General features: G+C 50.9%; 1 protein-coding gene across 1 annotated transcript in view; it reads left to right on the top strand.

Annotated features, from left to right (window-relative positions):
• Positions 1-2,398: 2,398 nt before the first annotated feature.
• naaladl1 (N-acetylated alpha-linked acidic dipeptidase like 1) overlaps positions 2,399-21,100 on the top strand; it is a 244,534-nt gene continuing 225,832 nt past the window's right edge. Inside the window, 2 exon segments of the mRNA XM_072489482.1 lie at positions 2,399-2,784; positions 4,987-5,159. Of these exon segments, the coding sequence (XP_072345583.1) occupies positions 2,432-2,784; positions 4,987-5,159 (526 nt within the window). The 5' untranslated portion in view covers positions 2,399-2,431.

Raw genomic sequence — 21,100 nt, 5'->3', positions numbered from 1 at the left:
TCATGACTCCGGAACTCAATCCCTCTACCAATAAAGGCCAACACTCCATAGGCCTTCTTCACAACCCTATCAACCTGGGTGGCAACTTTCAGGGATCTATGTACATGGACACCGAGATCCCTCTGCTCATCCACACTTCCAAGAATTTTACCATTAGCCAAATATTTTCCGCATTCCTGTTATTCCTTCCAAAGTGAATCACCTCACACTTCTCTACATTAAACTCCATTTGCCACCTCTCAGCCCAGCTCTGCAGCTTATCTATGTCCCTCTGTAACCTGCAACATCCTTCCGCACTGTCGACAACACCACCGACTTTAGTATCGTCTGCAAATTTACTCACCCACCCTTCTGCGCCCTCCTCTAGGTCATTTATAAAAATGACAAACAGCAACGGCCCCAGAACAGATCCTTGTGGTACGCCACTTGTAACTGAACTCCATTCTGAACATTTCCCATCAACCACCACCCTCTGTCTTCTTTCAGCTAGCCAATTTCTGATCCACATCTCTAAATCACCCTCAATCCCCAGCCTCCGTATTTTCTGCAATAGCCTACCGTGGGGAACCTTATCAAACGCTTTACTGAAATCCATATACACCACATCAACTGCTCTACCCTCGTCTACCTGTTAAGTCACCTTCTCAAAGAACTCGATAAGGTTTGTGAGGCATTACCTACCCTTCACAAAGCCATGCTGACTATCCCTAATCATATTATTCCTATCTAGATGATTATAAATCTTGTCTCTAATAATCCCCTCCAAGACTTTACCCACAACAGACGTGAGGCTCACCGGTCTATAGTTGCCGGGGTTGTCTCTGCTCCCCTTTTTGAACAAAGGGACCACATTTGCTGTCCTCCAGTCCTCTGGCACTATTCCTGTAGCCAATGATGACATAAAAATCAAAGCCAAAGGTCCAGCAATCTCTTCCCTGGCCTCCCAGAGAATCCTTGGATAAATCCCATCAGGCCCCGGGGACTTATCTATTTTCAGCCTGTCCAGAATTGCCAACACCTCTTTCCTACGTACCTCAATGCCATCTATTCTAATAGCCTGGGTCTCAGCATTCTCCTCCACAACATTCTCTTTTTCCTGAGTGAATACTGACGAAAAATATTCATTTAGTATCTCGCCTATCTCTTTTGCCTTCATGTATGATAATACCACAACACACACACACTCACTGTCACCTCACACACTCTCATCACTCACACACTCTCGTCACTCACACACTCACACTCTCATCACTCACACACTCACTGTCATCTCACACAGACACATACACACTCCCTCTCATCACACACACACTCCCATCATTCCCCACCAGGGGATGTCACCCCACACCCCCATTTTGAGTTCATTGATTTTTCTTTTATTTAATATATTTTTTTCCCAATTAAGGGGCAATTACACTGCACATCTGTAATCTTTATCAGTGTCACAGGTAAGTTTACATTAACACTGCAATGAGGTTCCTGGGAAAATCGCCTCGTCGCCACATTCCGGCGCCTGTTCGGGTCACAGAGGGAGAATTCAGAATGTCCAATTCACCCAACAAGCACGTCTTTCGGGACTTGTGGGAGGAAACCGGAGCGCCCGGAGGAAACCCACGCAGACACGGGGGGGAGAACGCGCAGACTCCTCACAGACAGTGACCCAAGCCGGGAATCGAACCCGGGACCCTGGCGCCGTGAAGCTGCAGTGCTAACCACTGTGCTACCGTGCCGCCCCTTTTTGGGTTCTGGGGGCGAGACCCACGCTGACACGGGGGAGAATGTGCAATCTCCACACGGACAGTGGCCCGGGGCCAGGATCGAACCCGGGCCCTCGACGCCGTGAGGCAGCGGTGCTAACCACTGTGCCACCGTGACGCCCTTTTGTTTTTTATTTAAGGGTATCAAGAGGGACTGCTGCGGCATTAAGTTATTAAACAGGCATGTAATGCATTCTGCAAATTAAGGTGAGAGGGGCAAGGTTTAGAGGAGATGTACGAGGCAGGTTTTTTACGCAGAGGGTAGTGGGTGCCTGGAACTCGCTACCGGAGGAGGTGGTGGAAGCAGGGACGATAGTGACATTTAAGGGGCATCTTGACAAATATATGAATAGGATGGGAATAGAGGGATACGGACCCAGGAAGTGTAGAAGATTGTAGTTTAGTCGGGCAGCATGGTCGGCACGGGCTTGGAGGGCCGAAGGGCCTGTTCCTGTGCTGTACTTTCCTTTGTTCTTTAAACAAACCATCATTAATAGAATTTATGTCTAGTTTCAGACTTCACCTTGGCCCCCATTCCTCTTGAGGAACCGATAACATGGTGTCCATCGAGATGGGTTCATGACATCCAAAGTCTGAAGCAGCTTTCTGAACATCAAAGGTTTATGATCCTTATGGCTGAACCTTATCTCAATAAAGATCTCAGATGGTTGCTAATGTACAACTGCGGATTACACATTAGCCTGAGCTGTGTCACCATCAGACGGAATCCTCCCATCGATCCAAGGTCAGCAGATCCACCGCGATTACCGCACGGGGATTTTGCCTCCTGGCCTCCCTCCCTCACTATGGTTCAGCGGCTCAGGATGAGGACCTGGCAAATCGCTCTGACCAGCGGAGTGCTCACCGGCACGGCTGCCTTGGTCGCGGGCCTCCTGATCGGCCACTTCGCCATCGCAAAGGATGGCGGCCCGGAGCAGGCACTGGCCCCCACCCAGGACATCGACGAGTCGCTCATCCGCCGCTTCATGGACCAGATCGACAGCAAGCGGATCGAGGAAAACCTGAGGTACGGAAAGTGCGGGGCCGGGGGGGGGGGGGTCACTGTAACCAGGGGTGACTGTTACCAGAGATGGTGTTGAATTATGACCACCATACCAAGTCCACCAGTGCAAAGATGTGCAGGTTAGGTGGACTGGCCGTGGTAAATTGCCCTTAGTGTCCAAAATTGCCCTTAGTGTTGGGTGGGGTTACTGGGTTACGGGGATAGGGTGGAGGTGTTGACCTTGGGTAAGGTGCTCGTTCCAAGAGCCGGTGCAGACTCGACGGGCCGAATGGCCTCCTTCTGTACTGTAAATTCTATGATGACTCTATGATACCCCTTCAGAAAAGATGTCAGGGGCTCTGAGAGGTTTGTTGGGAAGGTACCAGGGATTAGGGGACTTTGGTTAAGGTGGGAAAGACTGGAGAGGCAGGGATTGTTCTCCTCCGAGCAGAGAACGTTAAGGGGGTGGGGGAGAGGTGGGCGGCGTAAATCTTTTAAAATTCATTTTTTTTCCAATTAAGGGGCGACTTAGCGCGGCCAATCCACCTACCCCGCGCATCTTTGGCTTGTGGGGGCAAAACCGACGCAGACACGGGGAGAACGTGCAAACTCCACACGGACAGTGACCCAGGGCCGGGATTCGAACCCGGGTCCTCGGCGCCGCGAGGCCGCAGGGCCGACCCACTGCGCCACCGCGCTGCCCCCGTGGGCGGAGTAAATTGAGGCGTTAAAAATCGTGAAGGATTTCTGATCGAGTCAATGAGAAAGTGTTTCCAGGGGGCAGGAGGATTGGGAAACAGAGGGGACGCAGATTGAAGAGAATTAGCGATAAACGGGTTTAAAAAACAGTGGTTGATTTTAAGTAGCGAGTTGTTGTGATCTGGAAGGCGCTGCCTGAAAGGGTGGCAGAAGCACTCAGTAGAAAGGGAATCAGATAAACACTATTCTGTCTAATTCCACCTTCCGGCTCTTGTTTGTAGCCCTGTAGCTAACAGCACATCAAGCACAAATCTGGCGTCCTTGAGTAATAAGGGGATCAGGGGCTATGGAGAGAAGGCAGGAGAATGGGAATGAGTAACATTTCAGCCATGATCGAATGGTGGAGCAGACTCGGTGAGCCGAATGACCTAATTCTGCTGCTATATCTTATGAAATGAAATGAAAATCGCTTATTGTCACAAGTCGGCTTCAAATGAAGTTACTGTGAAAAGCCCCTAGTCGCCACATTCCGGCACCTGTTTGAGGAGGCTGTTACGGGAATTGAAGCGTGCTGCTGGCCTGCCTTGGTCTGCTTTCAAAGCCAGCGATTTAGCCCTGTGCTAAACAGCCCCTGTGATCTTATAAAATAGAAGTGATGCCGTTGATCAATTTCTTTAAGGATCTTTAAGGGCAGCACGGTAGCATTGTGAATAGCACAATTGCTTCACAGCTCCAGGGTCCCAGGTTCGATTCCGGCTTGGGTCACTGTCTGTGCGGAGTCTGCACGTTCTCCCCCCGTGTCTGCGTGGGTTTCCTCCGGGTGCTCCGGTTTCCTCCCACAGTCCAAAGATGTGCAGGTTAGGTGGATTGGCCGTAATAATTGGCCCTTAGTGTCCAAAATTGCCGTTAGTGTTGGGTGGGGTTACTGGGTTATGGGGATAGGGTGAGGGTGTGGGGTTGGGTAGGGTGCTCTTTCCAAGAGCTGGTGCAGACTCGATGGGCTGAGTGGCCTCCTTCTGCACTGTAAATTCAATGATTGTAAATTCTATTCATGGCCAGCAGTTGGGGGGTGTAGGTTAAGAGGGGAAGGGGTGAGGGGGGAAGATATTTGGGTTGAGGGTGATGGGGTTTAGGGTCGTTACTGTTATTCAATTAAAATAGAAATGGTAAACTGTTTCTTCATATAGTTATGCCTTTTTTTGTGAGAATTTGATAATATTTTGAAAAAAAGATAGATTTTTTAAAAAAGTAATAAATGAAGCGATTAGCCTCTAGATGTCCACATGCAATATGCCCATTTCCATGATTTAGATTTGACTTTAAGGGACAGGTCATATTACGCACAGCTCCACAGTTAGCAGAACGTTACAATATGCTTTTCTACAATTCGAGGGGATTGTTCTCAGATCTTAACAAAGCAGAGATTGCACTGACTTGTAACGAGCAATGCCACAGGATATCCACTAATATGTTGACTGTATTGATGTTCTCTGCACTCTTATCTGCTGTTGAATTTTCCTCTCGCAGGGAGCTCTCCAAAAAGCCTCACATGGCCACGAGCAAAGGAGACATTGATCTGGTCAACCTGATGTTAGACAGGTGGCAGAACAAAGAGACTGGTTTGGATGAAGCTAAGAAGGTGACGTACAAAGTGTTGCTGTCCTTTCCAGACAAGAACAAACCGAACAGAGTATCTGTAGGTAAGGAGACATCATCCACACCCACTACAGCATCCAGAACAAACACCCCGAGGAAAGGTACAGCACGGGGTTAGATACAGAGTAAAGCTCCCTCTACACTGTCCCCATCAAACACTCCCAGGACAGGTACAGCACGGGGTTAGATACAGAGTAAAGCTCCATCTACACTGTCCCCATCAAACACTCCCAGGACAGGTACAGCACAGGGTTAGATACAGAGTAAATCTCCCTCTACACTGTCCCCATCAAACACTCCCAGGACAGGTACAGCACTGGGTTAGATACAGAGTAAAGCTCCCTCTACACTGTCCCCATCAAACACTCCCAAGACAGGTACAACACGGGGTTAGATACAGAGTAATGCTCCCTCTACACTGTCCCCATCAAACACTCCCAGGACAGGTACAGCACGGGGTTACATACAGAGTAAAGCTCCCTCTACACTGTCCCCATCAAACACTCCCAGGACAGGTACAGCAGGGGGTTAGATAAAGAGTAAAGCTCCCTCTACACAGTCCCCATCAAACACTCCCAGGACAGGTACAGCACGGGGTTAGATACAGAGTAAAGCTCCCACTACACTGTCCCCATCAAACACTCCCAGGACAGGTACAGCACTGGGTTAGATACAGAGTAAAGCTCCCTCTACACTGTTCCCATCAAACACTCCCAGGACAGGTACAGCACGGGGTTAGATACAGAGTAAAGCTCCCGCTACACTGTCCCCATCAAACACTCCCAGGACAGGTACAGCACGGGGTTAGATACAGAGTAAAGCTCCCTCTACACTGTCCCCCATCAAACACTCCCAGGACAGGTACAGCACGGGGTTAGATACAGAGTAATGCTCCCTCTACACTGTCCCCATCACACACTCCCAGGACAGGTACAGCACAGGGTTAGATCCAGAGTATTGCTCCCTCTACACTGTCCCCATCAAACACTCCCAGGACAGGTACAGCACGGGGTTAGATACAGAGTAAATCTCCCTCTACACTGTCCCATCAAACACTCCCAGGACAGGTACAGCACGGGGTTAGATACAGAGTAAAGCTCCCTCTACACTGTCCCCAACAAACACTCCCAGGTCAGGTACAGCACGGAGTTAGATACAGACTAAAGTTCCCTCTACACTGTCCCCATCAAACACTCCCAGGACAGGTACAGCACGGGGTTAGATACAGAGTAAAGCTCCATCTACACTGTCCCCATCAAACACTCCCAGGACAGGTACAGCACGGGGTTAGATACAGAGTAAAGCTCCCTCTACACTGTCTTCATCAAACACTCGCAGGACAGGTACAGCACGGGGTTAGATACAGAGTAAAGCTCCCTCTACACTGTCCCCATCAAACACTCCCAGGACAGGTACAGCACGGGGTTAGATACAGAGTAATGCTCCCTCTATACTGTCCCCATCAAACACTCCCAGGACAGGTACAGCACGGGGTTAGATACAGAGTAAAGCTCCCTCTACACTGTCCCAATCAAACATTCGCAGGACAGATACGGCACGGGATTAGATACAGAGTAAAGCTCCCTCTACACTGTCCCAATCAAACACTCCCAGGACAGGTACAGCATGGGGATAGATACAGAGTAAAGCTCCCCCTACACTGTCCCCATCAAACACTCCCAGGACAGATACAGCACGGGGTTAGATACAGAGTAAAGCACCCTCTACACTGTCCCCCATCAAACACTCCCAGGACAGGTACAGCACGGGGTTAGCTACAGAGTAAAGCTCCCTCTACACTGTCCCCCATCCAACACTCCCAGGACAGGTACAGCACGGGGTTAGATACAGAGTAAAGCTCCCTCTACACTGGCCCCATCAAACACTCCCAGGACAGGAACCGCACGGGGTTAGATACAGAGTAAAGCTCCCTCTGCCCTGTCCCTATTAAACACTCCCAGGACAGATACAGCACGGGGTTAGATACAGAGTAAAGCTCCATCTACACTGGCCCCATCAAACACTCCCAGGACAGGTACAGCACGAGGTTAGATACAGAGTAAAGCTCCCTCTACACTGTCCCCATCAAACACTCCCAGGACAGATACAGCACGGGGTTAGATACAGAGTAAAGCTCCCTCTACACTGTCCCAATCAAACACTCCCAGGACAGGTACAGCACGGGGTTAGATACAGAGTAAAGCACCCTCTACACTGTCCCCCATCCAACACTCCCAGGACAGGTACAGCACGGGGTTAGCTACAGAGTAAAGCTCCCTCTACACTGTCCCCCATCCAACACTCCCAGGACAGGTACAGCACGGGGTTAGATACAGAGTGAAGCTCCCTCTACAGGGTCCCCATCAAACACTCCCAGGACAGGTACAGCACGGGGTTAGATACAGAGTAAAGCTCCATCTACACTGGCCCCATCAAACACTCCCAGGACAGGTACAGCACGAGGTTAGATACAGAGTAAAGCTCCCTCTACACTGTCCCCATCAAACACTCCCAGGACAGATACAGCACGGGGTTAGATACAGAGTAAAGCTCCCTCTACACTGTCCCAATCAAACACTCCCAGGACAGGTACAGCACGGGGTTAGATACAGAGTAAAGCACCCTCTACACTGTCCCCCATCCAACACTCCCAGGACAGGTACAGCACGGGGTTAGCTACAGAGTAAAGCTCCCTCTACACTGTCCCCCATCCAACACTCCCAGGACAGGTACAGCACGGGGTTAGATACAGAGTGAAGCTCCCTCTACAGGGTCCCCATCAAACACTCCCAGGACAGGTACAGCACGGGGTTAGCTACAGAGTAAAGCTCCCTCTACACTGTCCCCAATCCAACACTCCCAGGACAGGTACAGCACGGGGTTAGATACAGAGTAAAGCTCCCTCTACACTGGCCCCATCAAACACTCCCAGGACAGGAAGCGCACGGGGTTAGATACAGAGTAAAGCTCCCTCTACCCTGTGCCTATCAAACACTCCTAGGACAGATACAGCACGGGGTTAGATACAGAGTAAAGCTCCATCTACACTGGCCCCATCAAACACTCCCAGGACAGGTACAGCACGAGGTAAGATACAGAGTAAAGCTCCCTCTACACTGTCCCCATCAAACACTCCCAGAACAGGTACAGCACGGGGTTAGATACAGAGTAAAGCTCCCTCTACACTGTCCCCATCAAACACTCGCAGGACAGGTACAGCACGGGGTTAGATACAGAGTAAAGCTCCCTCTACACTGTCCCCATCAAACACTCCCAGGACAGGTACAGCACGGGGTTAGATACAGAGTAATGCTCCCTCTATACTGTCCCCATCAAACACTCCCAGGACAGGTACAGCACGGGGTTAGATACAGAGTAAAGCTCCCTCTACACTGTCCCAATCAAACATTCCCAGGACAGGTACAGCACGGGATTAGATACAGAGAAATGCTCCCTCTGCACTGTCCCCATCAAACACTCCCAGGACAGGTACAGCACGGGGTTAGATACAGAGTAAAGCTCCCTCTACACTGTCCCCATCAAACACTCCCAGGACAGGTACAGCGCGGGGTTAGATACAGCGTAAAGCCCCCTCTACACTGTCCCCATCAAACACTCCCAGGACAGGCACAGCACGGGGTTAGATACAGAGTGAAGCTCCCTCTACACTGTCCCCATCAAACACTCCCAGGACAGATACAGCACGGGGTTAGATACAGAGTAAAGCTCCCTCTACACTGTCCCAATCAAACACTCCCAGGACAGGTACAGCATGGGGATAGATACAGAGTAAAGCTCCCCCTACACTGTCCCCATCAAACACTCCCAGGACAGATACAGCACGGGGTTAGATACAGAGTAAAGCACCCTCGACACTGTCCCCCATCCAACACTCCCAGGACAGGTACAGCACGGGGTTAGCTACAGAGTAAAGCTCCCTCTACACTGTCCCCCATCCAACACTCCCAGGACAGGTACAGCACGGGGTTAGATACAGAGCAAAGCTCCCACTACAGGGTCCCCATCAAACACTCCCAGGACAGGTACAGCACAGGGTTAGCTACAGAGTAAAGCTCCCTCTACACTGTCCCCCATCCAACACTCCCAGGGCAGGTACAGCACGAGGTTAGATACAGAGTAAAGCTCCCTCTACACTGTCCCCATCAAACACTCCCAGGACAGATACAGCACGGGGTTAGATACAGAGTAAAGCTCCCTCTACACTGTCCCACTCAAACACTCCCAGGACAGGTACAGCATGGGGATAGATACAGAGTAAAGCTCCCTCTACCCTGTGCCTATCAAACACTCCCAGGACAGATACAGCACGGGGTTAGATACAGAGTAAAGCTCCATGTACACTGTCCCCATCAAACACTCCCAGGACAGGTACAGCACGGGGTTAGATACAGAGTAAAGCTCCCTCTACACTGTCTTCATCAAACACTCGCAGGACAGGTACAGCACGGGGTTAGATACAGAGTAAAGCTCCCTCTACACTGTCCCCATCAAACACTCCCAGGACAGGTACAGCACGGGGTTAGATACAGAGTAATGCTCCCTCTATACTGTCCCCATCAAACACTCCCAGGACAGGTACAGCACGGGGTTAGATACAGAGTAAAGCTCCCTCTACACTGTCCCAATCAAACATTCGCAGGACAGATACGGCACGGGATTAGATACAGAGTAAAGCTCCCTCTACACTGTCCCAATCAAACACTCCCAGGACAGGTACAGCATGGGGATAGATACAGAGTAAAGCTCCCCCTACACTGTCCCCATCAAACACTCCCAGGACAGATACAGCACGGGGTTAGATACAGAGTAAAGCACCCTCTACACTGTCCCCCATCAAACACTCCCAGGACAGGTACAGCACGGGGTTAGCTACAGAGTAAAGCTCCCTCTACACTGTCCCCCATCCAACACTCCCAGGACAGGTACAGCACGGGGTTAGATACAGAGTAAAGCTCCCTCTACACTGGCCCCATCAAACACTCCCAGGACAGGAACCGCACGGGGTTAGATACAGAGTAAAGCTCCCTCTGCCCTGTCCCTATTAAACACTCCCAGGACAGATACAGCACGGGGTTAGATACAGAGTAAAGCTCCATCTACACTGGCCCCATCAAACACTCCCAGGACAGGTACAGCACGAGGTTAGATACAGAGTAAAGCTCCCTCTACACTGTCCCCATCAAACACTCCCAGGACAGATACAGCACGGGGTTAGATACAGAGTAAAGCTCCCTCTACACTGTCCCAATCAAACACTCCCAGGACAGGTACAGCACGGGGTTAGATACAGAGTAAAGCACCCTCTACACTGTCCCCCATCCAACACTCCCAGGACAGGTACAGCACGGGGTTAGCTACAGAGTAAAGCTCCCTCTACACTGTCCCCCATCCAACACTCCCAGGACAGGTACAGCACGGGGTTAGATACAGAGTGAAGCTCCCTCTACAGGGTCCCCATCAAACACTCCCAGGACAGGTACAGCACGGGGTTAGATACAGAGTAAAGCTCCATCTACACTGGCCCCATCAAACACTCCCAGGACAGGTACAGCACGAGGTTAGATACAGAGTAAAGCTCCCTCTACACTGTCCCCATCAAACACTCCCAGGACAGATACAGCACGGGGTTAGATACAGAGTAAAGCTCCCTCTACACTGTCCCAATCAAACACTCCCAGGACAGGTACAGCACGGGGTTAGATACAGAGTAAAGCACCCTCTACACTGTCCCCCATCCAACACTCCCAGGACAGGTACAGCACGGGGTTAGCTACAGAGTAAAGCTCCCTCTACACTGTCCCCCATCCAACACTCCCAGGACAGGTACAGCACGGGGTTAGATACAGAGTGAAGCTCCCTCTACAGGGTCCCCATCAAACACTCCCAGGACAGGTACAGCACGGGGTTAGCTACAGAGTAAAGCTCCCTCTACACTGTCCCCAATCCAACACTCCCAGGACAGGTACAGCACGGGGTTAGATACAGAGTAAAGCTCCCTCTACACTGGCCCCATCAAACACTCCCAGGACAGGAAGCGCACGGGGTTAGATACAGAGTAAAGCTCCCTCTACCCTGTGCCTATCAAACACTCCTAGGACAGATACAGCACGGGGTTAGATACAGAGTAAAGCTCCATCTACACTGGCCCCATCAAACACTCCCAGGACAGGTACAGCACGAGGTAAGATACAGAGTAAAGCTCCCTCTACACTGTCCCCATCAAACACTCCCAGAACAGGTACAGCACGGGGTTAGATACAGAGTAAAGCTCCCTCTACACTGTCCCCATCAAACACTCGCAGGACAGGTACAGCACGGGGTTAGATACAGAGTAAAGCTCCCTCTACACTGTCCCCATCAAACACTCCCAGGACAGGTACAGCACGGGGTTAGATACAGAGTAATGCTCCCTCTATACTGTCCCCATCAAACACTCCCAGGACAGGTACAGCACGGGGTTAGATACAGAGTAAAGCTCCCTCTACACTGTCCCAATCAAACATTCCCAGGACAGGTACAGCACGGGATTAGATACAGAGAAATGCTCCCTCTGCACTGTCCCCATCAAACACTCCCAGGACAGGTACAGCACGGGGTTAGATACAGAGTAAAGCTCCCTCTACACTGTCCCCATCAAACACTCCCAGGACAGGTACAGCGCGGGGTTAGATACAGCGTAAAGCCCCCTCTACACTGTCCCCATCAAACACTCCCAGGACAGGCACAGCACGGGGTTAGATACAGAGTGAAGCTCCCTCTACACTGTCCCCATCAAACACTCCCAGGACAGATACAGCACGGGGTTAGATACAGAGTAAAGCTCCCTCTACACTGTCCCAATCAAACACTCCCAGGACAGGTACAGCATGGGGATAGATACAGAGTAAAGCTCCCCCTACACTGTCCCCATCAAACACTCCCAGGACAGATACAGCACGGGGTTAGATACAGAGTAAAGCACCCTCGACACTGTCCCCCATCCAACACTCCCAGGACAGGTACAGCACGGGGTTAGCTACAGAGTAAAGCTCCCTCTACACTGTCCCCCATCCAACACTCCCAGGACAGGTACAGCACGGGGTTAGATACAGAGCAAAGCTCCCACTACAGGGTCCCCATCAAACACTCCCAGGACAGGTACAGCACAGGGTTAGCTACAGAGTAAAGCTCCCTCTACACTGTCCCCCATCCAACACTCCCAGGGCAGGTACAGCACGAGGTTAGATACAGAGTAAAGCTCCCTCTACACTGTCCCCATCAAACACTCCCAGGACAGATACAGCACGGGGTTAGATACAGAGTAAAGCTCCCTCTACACTGTCCCACTCAAACACTCCCAGGACAGGTACAGCATGGGGATAGATACAGAGTAAAGCTCCCTCTACCCTGTGCCTATCAAACACTCCCAGGACAGATACAGCACGGGGTTAGATACAGAGTAAAGCTCCATGTACACTGTCCCCATCAAACACTCCCAGGACAGGTACAGCACGGGGTTAGATACAGAGTAAAGCTCCCTCTACACTGTCCCCATCAAACACTCGCAGGACAGGTACAGCACGGGGTTAGATACAGAGTAAAGCTCCCTCTACACTGTCCCCATCAAACACTCCCAGGACAAGTACAGCACGGGGTTAGATACAGAGTAAAGCTCCCTCTACACTGTCCCCATCAAACACTCCCAGGACAGGTACAGCACGGGGTCAGATACAGAGTAAAGCTCCCTCTACACTGCCCCCATCAAACACTCCCAGGACAGGTACAGCACAGGGTTAGATACAGAGTAAATCTCCCTCTACACTGTCCCCATCAAACACTCCCAGGACAGGTACAGCACTGGGTTAGATACAGAGTAAAGCTCCCTCTACACTGTCCCCATCAAACACTCCCAAGACAGGTACAACACGGGGTTAGATACAGAGTAATGCTCCCTCTACACTGTCCCCATCAAACACTCCCAGGACAGGTACAGCACGGGGTTAGATACAGAGTAAAGCTCCCTCTACACTGTCCCCATCAAACACTCCCAGGACAGGTACAGCAGGGGGTTAGATAAAGAGTAAAGCTCCCTCTACACAGTCCCCATCAAACACTCCCAGGACAGGTACAGCACGGGGTTAGATACAGAGTAAAGCTCCCACTACACTGTCCCCATCAAACACTCCCAGGACAGGTACAGCACTGGGTTAGATACAGAGTAAAGCTCCCTCTACACTGTTCCCATCAAACACTCCCAGGACAGGTACAGCACGGGGTTAGATACAGAGTAAAGCTCCCGCTACACTGTCCCCATCAAACACTCCCAGGACAGGTACAGCACGGGGTTAGATACAGAGTAAAGCTCCCTCTACACTGTCCCCCATCAAACACTCCCAGGACAGGTACAGCACGGGGTTAGATACAGAGTAATGCTCCCTCTACACTGTCCCCATCACACACTCCCAGGACAGGTACAGCACAGGGTTAGATCCAGAGTATTGCTCCCTCTACACTGTCCCCATCAAACACTCCCAGGACAGGTACAGCACGGGGTTAGATACAGAGTAAATCTCCCTCTACACTGTCCCATCAAACACTCCCAGGACAGGTACAGCACGGGGTTAGATACAGAGTAAAGCTCCCTCTACACTGTCCCCAACAAACACTCCCAGGTCAGGTACAGCACGGAGTTAGATACAGACTAAAGTTCCCTCTACACTGTCCCCATCAAACACTCCCAGGACAGGTACAGCACGGGGTTAGATACAGAGTAAAGCTCCATCTACACTGTCCCCATCAAACACTCCCAGGACAGGTACAGCACGGGGTTAGATACAGAGTAAAGCTCCCTCTACACTGTCTTCATCAAACACTCGCAGGACAGGTACAGCACGGGGTTAGATACAGAGTAAAGCTCCCTCTACACTGTCCCCATCAAACACTCCCAGGACAGGTACAGCACGGGGTTAGATACAGAGTAATGCTCCCTCTATACTGTCCCCATCAAACACTCCCAGGACAGGTACAGCACGGGGTTAGATACAGAGTAAAGCTCCCTCTACACTGTCCCAATCAAACATTCGCAGGACAGATACGGCACGGGATTAGATACAGAGTAAAGCTCCCTCTACACTGTCCCAATCAAACACTCCCAGGACAGGTACAGCATGGGGATAGATACAGAGTAAAGCTCCCCCTACACTGTCCCCATCAAACACTCCCAGGACAGATACAGCACGGGGTTAGATACAGAGTAAAGCACCCTCTACACTGTCCCCCATCAAACACTCCCAGGACAGGTACAGCACGGGGTTAGCTACAGAGTAAAGCTCCCTCTACACTGTCCCCCATCCAACACTCCCAGGACAGGTACAGCACGGGGTTAGATACAGAGTAAAGCTCCCTCTACACTGGCCCCATCAAACACTCCCAGGACAGGAACCGCACGGGGTTAGATACAGAGTAAAGCTCCCTCTGCCCTGTCCCTATTAAACACTCCCAGGACAGATACAGCACGGGGTTAGATACAGAGTAAAGCTCCATCTACACTGGCCCCATCAAACACTCCCAGGACAGGTACAGCACGAGGTTAGATACAGAGTAAAGCTCCCTCTACACTGTCCCCATCAAACACTCCCAGGACAGATACAGCACGGGGTTAGATACAGAGTAAAGCTCCCTCTACACTGTCCCAATCAAACACTCCCAGGACAGGTACAGCACGGGGTTAGATACAGAGTAAAGCACCCTCTACACTGTCCCCCATCCAACACTCCCAGGACAGGTACAGCACGGGGTTAGCTACAGAGTAAAGCTCCCTCTACACTGTCCCCCATCCAACACTCCCAGGACAGGTACAGCACGGGGTTAGATACAGAGTGAAGCTCCCTCTACAGGGTCCCCATCAAACACTCCCAGGACAGGTACAGCACGGGGTTAGATACAGAGTAAAGCTCCATCTACAGCTTTACTCTGTATCTAACCCCGTGCTGTACCTGTCCTGGGAGTGTTTGATGGGGACAGTGTAGATGGAGCTTTACTCTGTATCTAACCCCGTGCTGTACCTGTCCTGGGAGTGTTTGATGGGGACAGTGTAGAGGGAACTTTAGTCTGTATCTATGCAGGTGGCGGAAAGCGTCATAGATCGCAGTTATGTAAATGTGGTCACACCCAAGGTGCAGGCAGAGAAATGGGTGACCACCAGAAAGGGCAGGCAGTCAGTGCAGGAATCCCCTGTGGTTGTCCCCCTCTCGAACAGATATACCCCTTTGGATACTGTCGGGGGGGATAGCCTATCAGGGGAAAACAGCAGCAGCCAGAGCAGTGGCACCACGGCTGGCTCTGATGTTCAGAAGGGAGGGTCAAAGCGCAGAAGAGTAATAGTAATAGGGGACTCTATAGTCAGGGGCACAGATAGGCGCTTCTGTGGACGTGAAAGAGACTCCAGGATGGTATGTTGCCTCCCTGGTGCCAGGGTCCAGGATGTCTCCGAACGGGTAGAGGGAATCCTGAAGGGGGAGGGCAAACAGGCAGAGGTCGTTGTACATATTGGTACTAACGACATAGGCAGGAAGGGGCATGAGGTCCTGCAGCAGGAGTTCAGGGAGCTAGGCAGAAAGTTAAAGGACAGGACCTCGAGGGTTGTAATCTCGGGATTACTCCCTGTGCCACGTGCCAGTGAGGCTAGAAATAGGAAGATAGAGCAGACAAACACGTGGCTAAACAGCTGGTGTAGGAGGGAGGGTTTCCGTTTTCTGGACCACTGGGAGCTCTTCCGGGGCAGGTGTGACCTGTATAAGATGGACGGGTTGCATCTAAACCGGAGAGGCATAAATATCCTGGCCGCGAGGTTTGCTAGTGTCACACGGGAGGGTTTAAACTAGTATGGCAGGGGGGTGGGTACGGGAGCAATAGGTCAGAAGGTGAGAGCATTGAGGGAGAACTAGGGAATAGGGACAGTGTGGCTCTGAGGCAGAGCAGACGGGGAAAAGTTGCTGAACACAGCGGGTCTGGTGGCCTGAAGTGCCTATGTTTTAATGCAAGGAGCATTACGGGTAAGGCAGATGAACTTAGAGCTTGGATTACTACTTGGAACTATGATGTTATTGCCATTACAGAGACCTGGTTGAGGGAAGGGCAGGATTGGCAGCTAAACGTTCCAGGATTTAGATGTTTCAGGCGGGATAGAGGGGGATGTAAAAGGGGAGGCGGAGTTGCGCTACTTGTTCGGGAGAATATCACAGCTATACTGCGAGAGGACACCTCAGAGGGCAGTGAGGCTATATGGGTAGAGATCAGGAATAAGAAGGGTGCAGTCACAATGTTGGGGGTATACTACAGGCCTCCCAACAGCCAGCGGGAGATAGAGGAGCAGATAGGTAGACAGATTTTGGAAAAGAGTAAAAACAACAGGGTTGTGGTGATGGGAGACTTCAACTTCCCCAATATTGACTGGGACTCACTTAGTGCCAGGGGCTTAGACGGGGCGGAGTTTGTAAGGAGCATCCAGGAGGGCTTCTTAAAACAATATGTAGACAGTCCAACTAGGGAAGGGGCGGTACTGGACCTGGTATTGGGGAATGAGCCCGGCCAGGTGGTAGATGTTTCAGTAGGGGAGCATTTCGGTAACAGTGACCACAATTCAGTAAGTTTTAAAGTACTGGTGGACAAGGATAAGAGTGGTCCGAGGATGAATGTGCTAAATTGGGGGAAGGCTAATTATGACAATATTAGGTGGGAACTGAAGAACATAGATTGGGGGCGGATGTTTGAGGGCAAATCAACATCTGACATGTGGGAGGCTTTCAAGTGTCAGTTGAAGGGAATACAGGACAGGCATGTTCCTGTGAGGAAGAAAGATAAATACGGCAATTTTCGGGAACCTTGGATGACGAGTGATATTGTAGGCCTCGTCAAAAAGAAAAAGGAGGCATTTGTCAGGGCTAAAAGGCTGGGAACAGACGAAGCCTGTGTGGCATATAAGGAAAGTAGGAAGGAACTTAAGCAAGGAGTCAGGAGGGCTAGAAGGGGTCATGAAAAGTCATTGGCAAATAGGGTTAAGGAAAATCCCAAGGCTTTTTACACATACATAAAAAGCAAGAGGGTAGCCAGGGAAAGGGTTGGCCCACTGAAGGATAGGCAAGGGAATCTATGTGTGGAGCCAGAGGAAATGGGCGAGGTACTAAATGAATACTTTGCATCAGTATTCACCAAAGAGAAGGAATTGGTAGATGTTGAGTCTGGAGAAGGGGGTGTAGATAGCCTGGGTCACATTGTGATCCAAAAAGACGAGGTGTTGGGTGTCTTAAAAAATATTAAGGTAGATAAGTCCCCAGGGCCTGATGGGATCTACCCCAGAATACTGAAGGAGGCTGGAGAGGAAATTGCTGAGGCCTTGACAGAAATCTTTGGATCCTCGCTGTCTTCAGGGGATGTCCCGGAGGACTGGAGAATAGCCAATGTTGTTCCTCTGTTTAAGAAGGGTAGCAAGGATAATCCCGGGAACTACAGGCCGGTGAGCCTTACTTCAGTGGTAGGGAAATTACTGGAGAGAATTCTTCGAGACAGGATCTACTCCCATTTGGAAGCAAATGGACGTATTAGTGAGAGGCAGCACGGTTTTGTGAAGGGGAGGTCGTGTCTCACTAACTTGATAGAGTTTTTCGAGGAGGTCACTAAGATGATTGATGCAGGTAGGGCAGTGGATGTTGTCTACATGGACTTCAGTAAGGCCTTTGACAAGGTCCCTCATGGTAGACTAGTACAAAAGGTGAAGTCACACGGGATCAGGGGTGAGCTGGCAAGGTGGATTCAGAACTGGCTAGGCCATAGAAGGCAGAGGGTAGCAATGGAGGGATGCTTTTCTAATTGGAGGGCTGTGACCAGTGGTGTTCCACAGGGATCAGTGCTGGGACCTTTGCTGTTTGTAGTATATATAAATGATTTGGAGGAAAATGTAACTGGTCTGATTAGTAAGTTTGCAGACGACACAAAGGTTGGTGGAATTGCGGATAGCGATGAGGACTGTCTGAGGATACAGCAGGATTTAGATTGTCTGGAGACTTGGGCGGAGAGATGGCAGATGGAGTTTAATCCGGACAAATGTGAGGTAATGCATTTTGGAAGGGCTAATGCAGGTAGGGAATATACAGTAAATGGTAGAACCCTCAAGAGTATTGAAAGTCAAAGAGATCTAGGAGTACAGGTCCACAGGTCATTGAAAGGGGCAACACAGGTGGAGAAGGTAGTCAAGAAGGCATACGGCATGCTTGCCTTCATTGGACGGGGCATTGAGTATAAGAATTGGCAAGTCATGTTGCAGCTGTATAGGACCTTAGTTAGGCCACACTTGGAGTATAGTGTTCAATTCTGGTCGCCACACTACCAGAAGGATGTGGAGGCTTTAGAGAGGGTGCAGAAGAGATTTACCAGAATGTTGCCTGGTATGGAGGGCATAAGCTATGAGGAGCGATTGAATAAACTCGGTTTGTTCTCTCTGGAACGAAGGAGGTTGAGGGGCGACCTGATAGAGGTCTACAAAATTATGAGGGGCATAGACAGAGTGGATAGTCAGAGGCTTTTCCCCAGGGTAGAGGGGTCAATTACTAGGGGGCATAGGTTTAAGGTGAGAGGGGCAAGGTTTAGAGTAGATGTACGAGGCAAGTTTTTTACGCAGAGGGTAGTGGGTGCCTGGAACTCGCTACCGGAGGAGGTAGTGGAAGCAGGGACGATAGGGACATTTAAGGGGCATCTTGACAAATATATGAATAGGATGGGAATAGAAGGATACGGACCCAGGAAGTGTAGAAGATTGTAGTTTAGTCGGGCAGTATGGTCGGCGCGGGCTTGGAGGGCCGAAGGGCCTGTTCCTGTGCTGTACATTTCTTTGTTCTTTGTACACTGGCCCCATCAAACACTCCCAGGACAGGTACAGCACGAGGTTAGATACAGAGTAAAGCTCCCTCTACACTGTCCCCATCAAACACTCCCAGGACAGATACAGCACGGGGTTAGATACAGAGTAAAGCTCCCTCTACACTGTCCCAATCAAACACTCCCAGGACAGGTACAGCACGGGGTTAGATACAGAGTAAAGCACCCTCTACACTGTCCCCCATCCAACACTCCCAGGACAGGTACAGCACGGGGTTAGCTACAGAGTAAAGCTCCCTCTACACTGTCCCCCATCCAACACTCCCAGGACAGGTACAGCACGGGGTTAGATACAGAGTGAAGCTCCCTCTACAGGGTCCCCATCAAACACTCCCAGGACAGGTACAGCACGGGGTTAGCTACAGAGTAAAGCTCCCTCTACACTGTCCCCAATCCAACACTCCCAGGACAGGTACAGCACGGGGTTAGATACAGAGTAAAGCTCCCTCTACACTGGCCCCATCAAACACTCCCAGGACAGGAAGCGCACGGGGTTAGATACAGAGTAAAGCTCCCTCTACCCTGTGCCTATCAAACACTCCCAGGACAGATACAGCACGGGGTTAGATACAGAGTAAAGCTCCATCTACACTGGCCCCATCAAACACTCCCAGGACAGGTACAGCACGAGGTAAGATACAGAGTAAAGCTCCCTCTACACTGTCCCCATCAAACACTCCCAGAACAGGTACAGCACGGGGTTAGATACAGAGTAAAGCTCCCTCTACACTGTCCCCATCAAACACTCGCAGGACAGGTACAGCACGGGGTTAGATACAGAGTAAAGCTCCCTCTACACTGTCCCCATCAAACACTCCCAGGACAGGTACAGCACGGGGTTAGATACAGAGTAATGCTCCCTCTATACTGTCCCCATCAAACACTCCCAGGACAGGTACAGCACGGGGTTAGATACAGAGTAAAGCTCCCTCTACACTGTCCCAATCAAACATTCCCAGGACAGGTACAGCACGGGATTAGATACAGAGAAATGCTCCCTCTGCACTGTCCCCATCAAACACTCCCAGGACAGGTACAGCACGGGGTTAGATACAGAGTAAAGCTCCCTCTACACTGTCCCCATCAAACACTCCCAGGACAGGTACAGCGCGGGGTTAGATACAGCGTAAAGCCCCCTCTACACTGTCCCCATCAAACACTCCCAGGACAGGCACAGCACGGGGTTAGATACAGAGTGAAGCTCCCTCTACACTGTCCCCATCAAACACTCCCAGGACAGATACAGCACGGGGTTAGATACAGAGTAAAGCTCCCTCTACACTGTCCCAATCAAACACTCCCAGGACAGGTACAGCATGGGGATAGATACAGAGTAAAGCTCCCCCTACACTGTCCCCATCAAACACTCCCAGGACAGATACAGCACGGGGTTAGATACAGAGTAAAGCACCCTCGACACTGTCCCCCATCCAACACTCCCAGGACAGGTACAGCACGGGGTTAGCTACAGAGTAAAGCTCCCTCTACACTGTCCCCCATCCAACACTCCCAGGACAGGTACAGCACGGGGTTAGATACAGAGCAAAGCTCCCACTACAGGGTCCCCATCAAACACTCCCAGGACAGGTACAGCACAGGGTTAGCTACAGAGTAAAGCTCCCTCTACACTGTCCCCCATCCAACACTCCCAGGGCAGGTACAGCACGAGGTTAGATACAGAGTAAAGCTCCCTCTACACTGTGCCCATCAAACACTCCCAGGACAGATACAGCACGGGGTTAGATACAGAGTAAAGCTCCCTCTACACTGTCCCACTCAAACACTCCCAGGACAGGTACAGCATGGGGATAGATACAGAGTAAAGCTCCCTCTACCCTGTGCCTATCAAACACTCCCAGGACAGATACAGCACGGGGTTAGATACAGAGTAAAGCTCCATGTACACTGTCCCCATCAAACACTCCCAGGACAGGTACAGCACGGGGTTAGATACAGAGTAAAGCTCCCTCTACACTGTCCCCATCAAACACTCGCAGGACAGGTACAGCACGGGGTTAGGTACAGAGTAAAGCTCCCTCTACACTGTCCCCAT

Source organism: Scyliorhinus torazame, chromosome 24 (genome assembly GCF_047496885.1).
Source record: "Scyliorhinus torazame isolate Kashiwa2021f chromosome 24, sScyTor2.1, whole genome shotgun sequence".
NCBI classification, from domain to species: Eukaryota; Metazoa; Chordata; class Chondrichthyes; order Carcharhiniformes; family Scyliorhinidae; genus Scyliorhinus; species Scyliorhinus torazame.
This window is presented reverse-complemented; position numbering and strand designations above follow the sequence as displayed.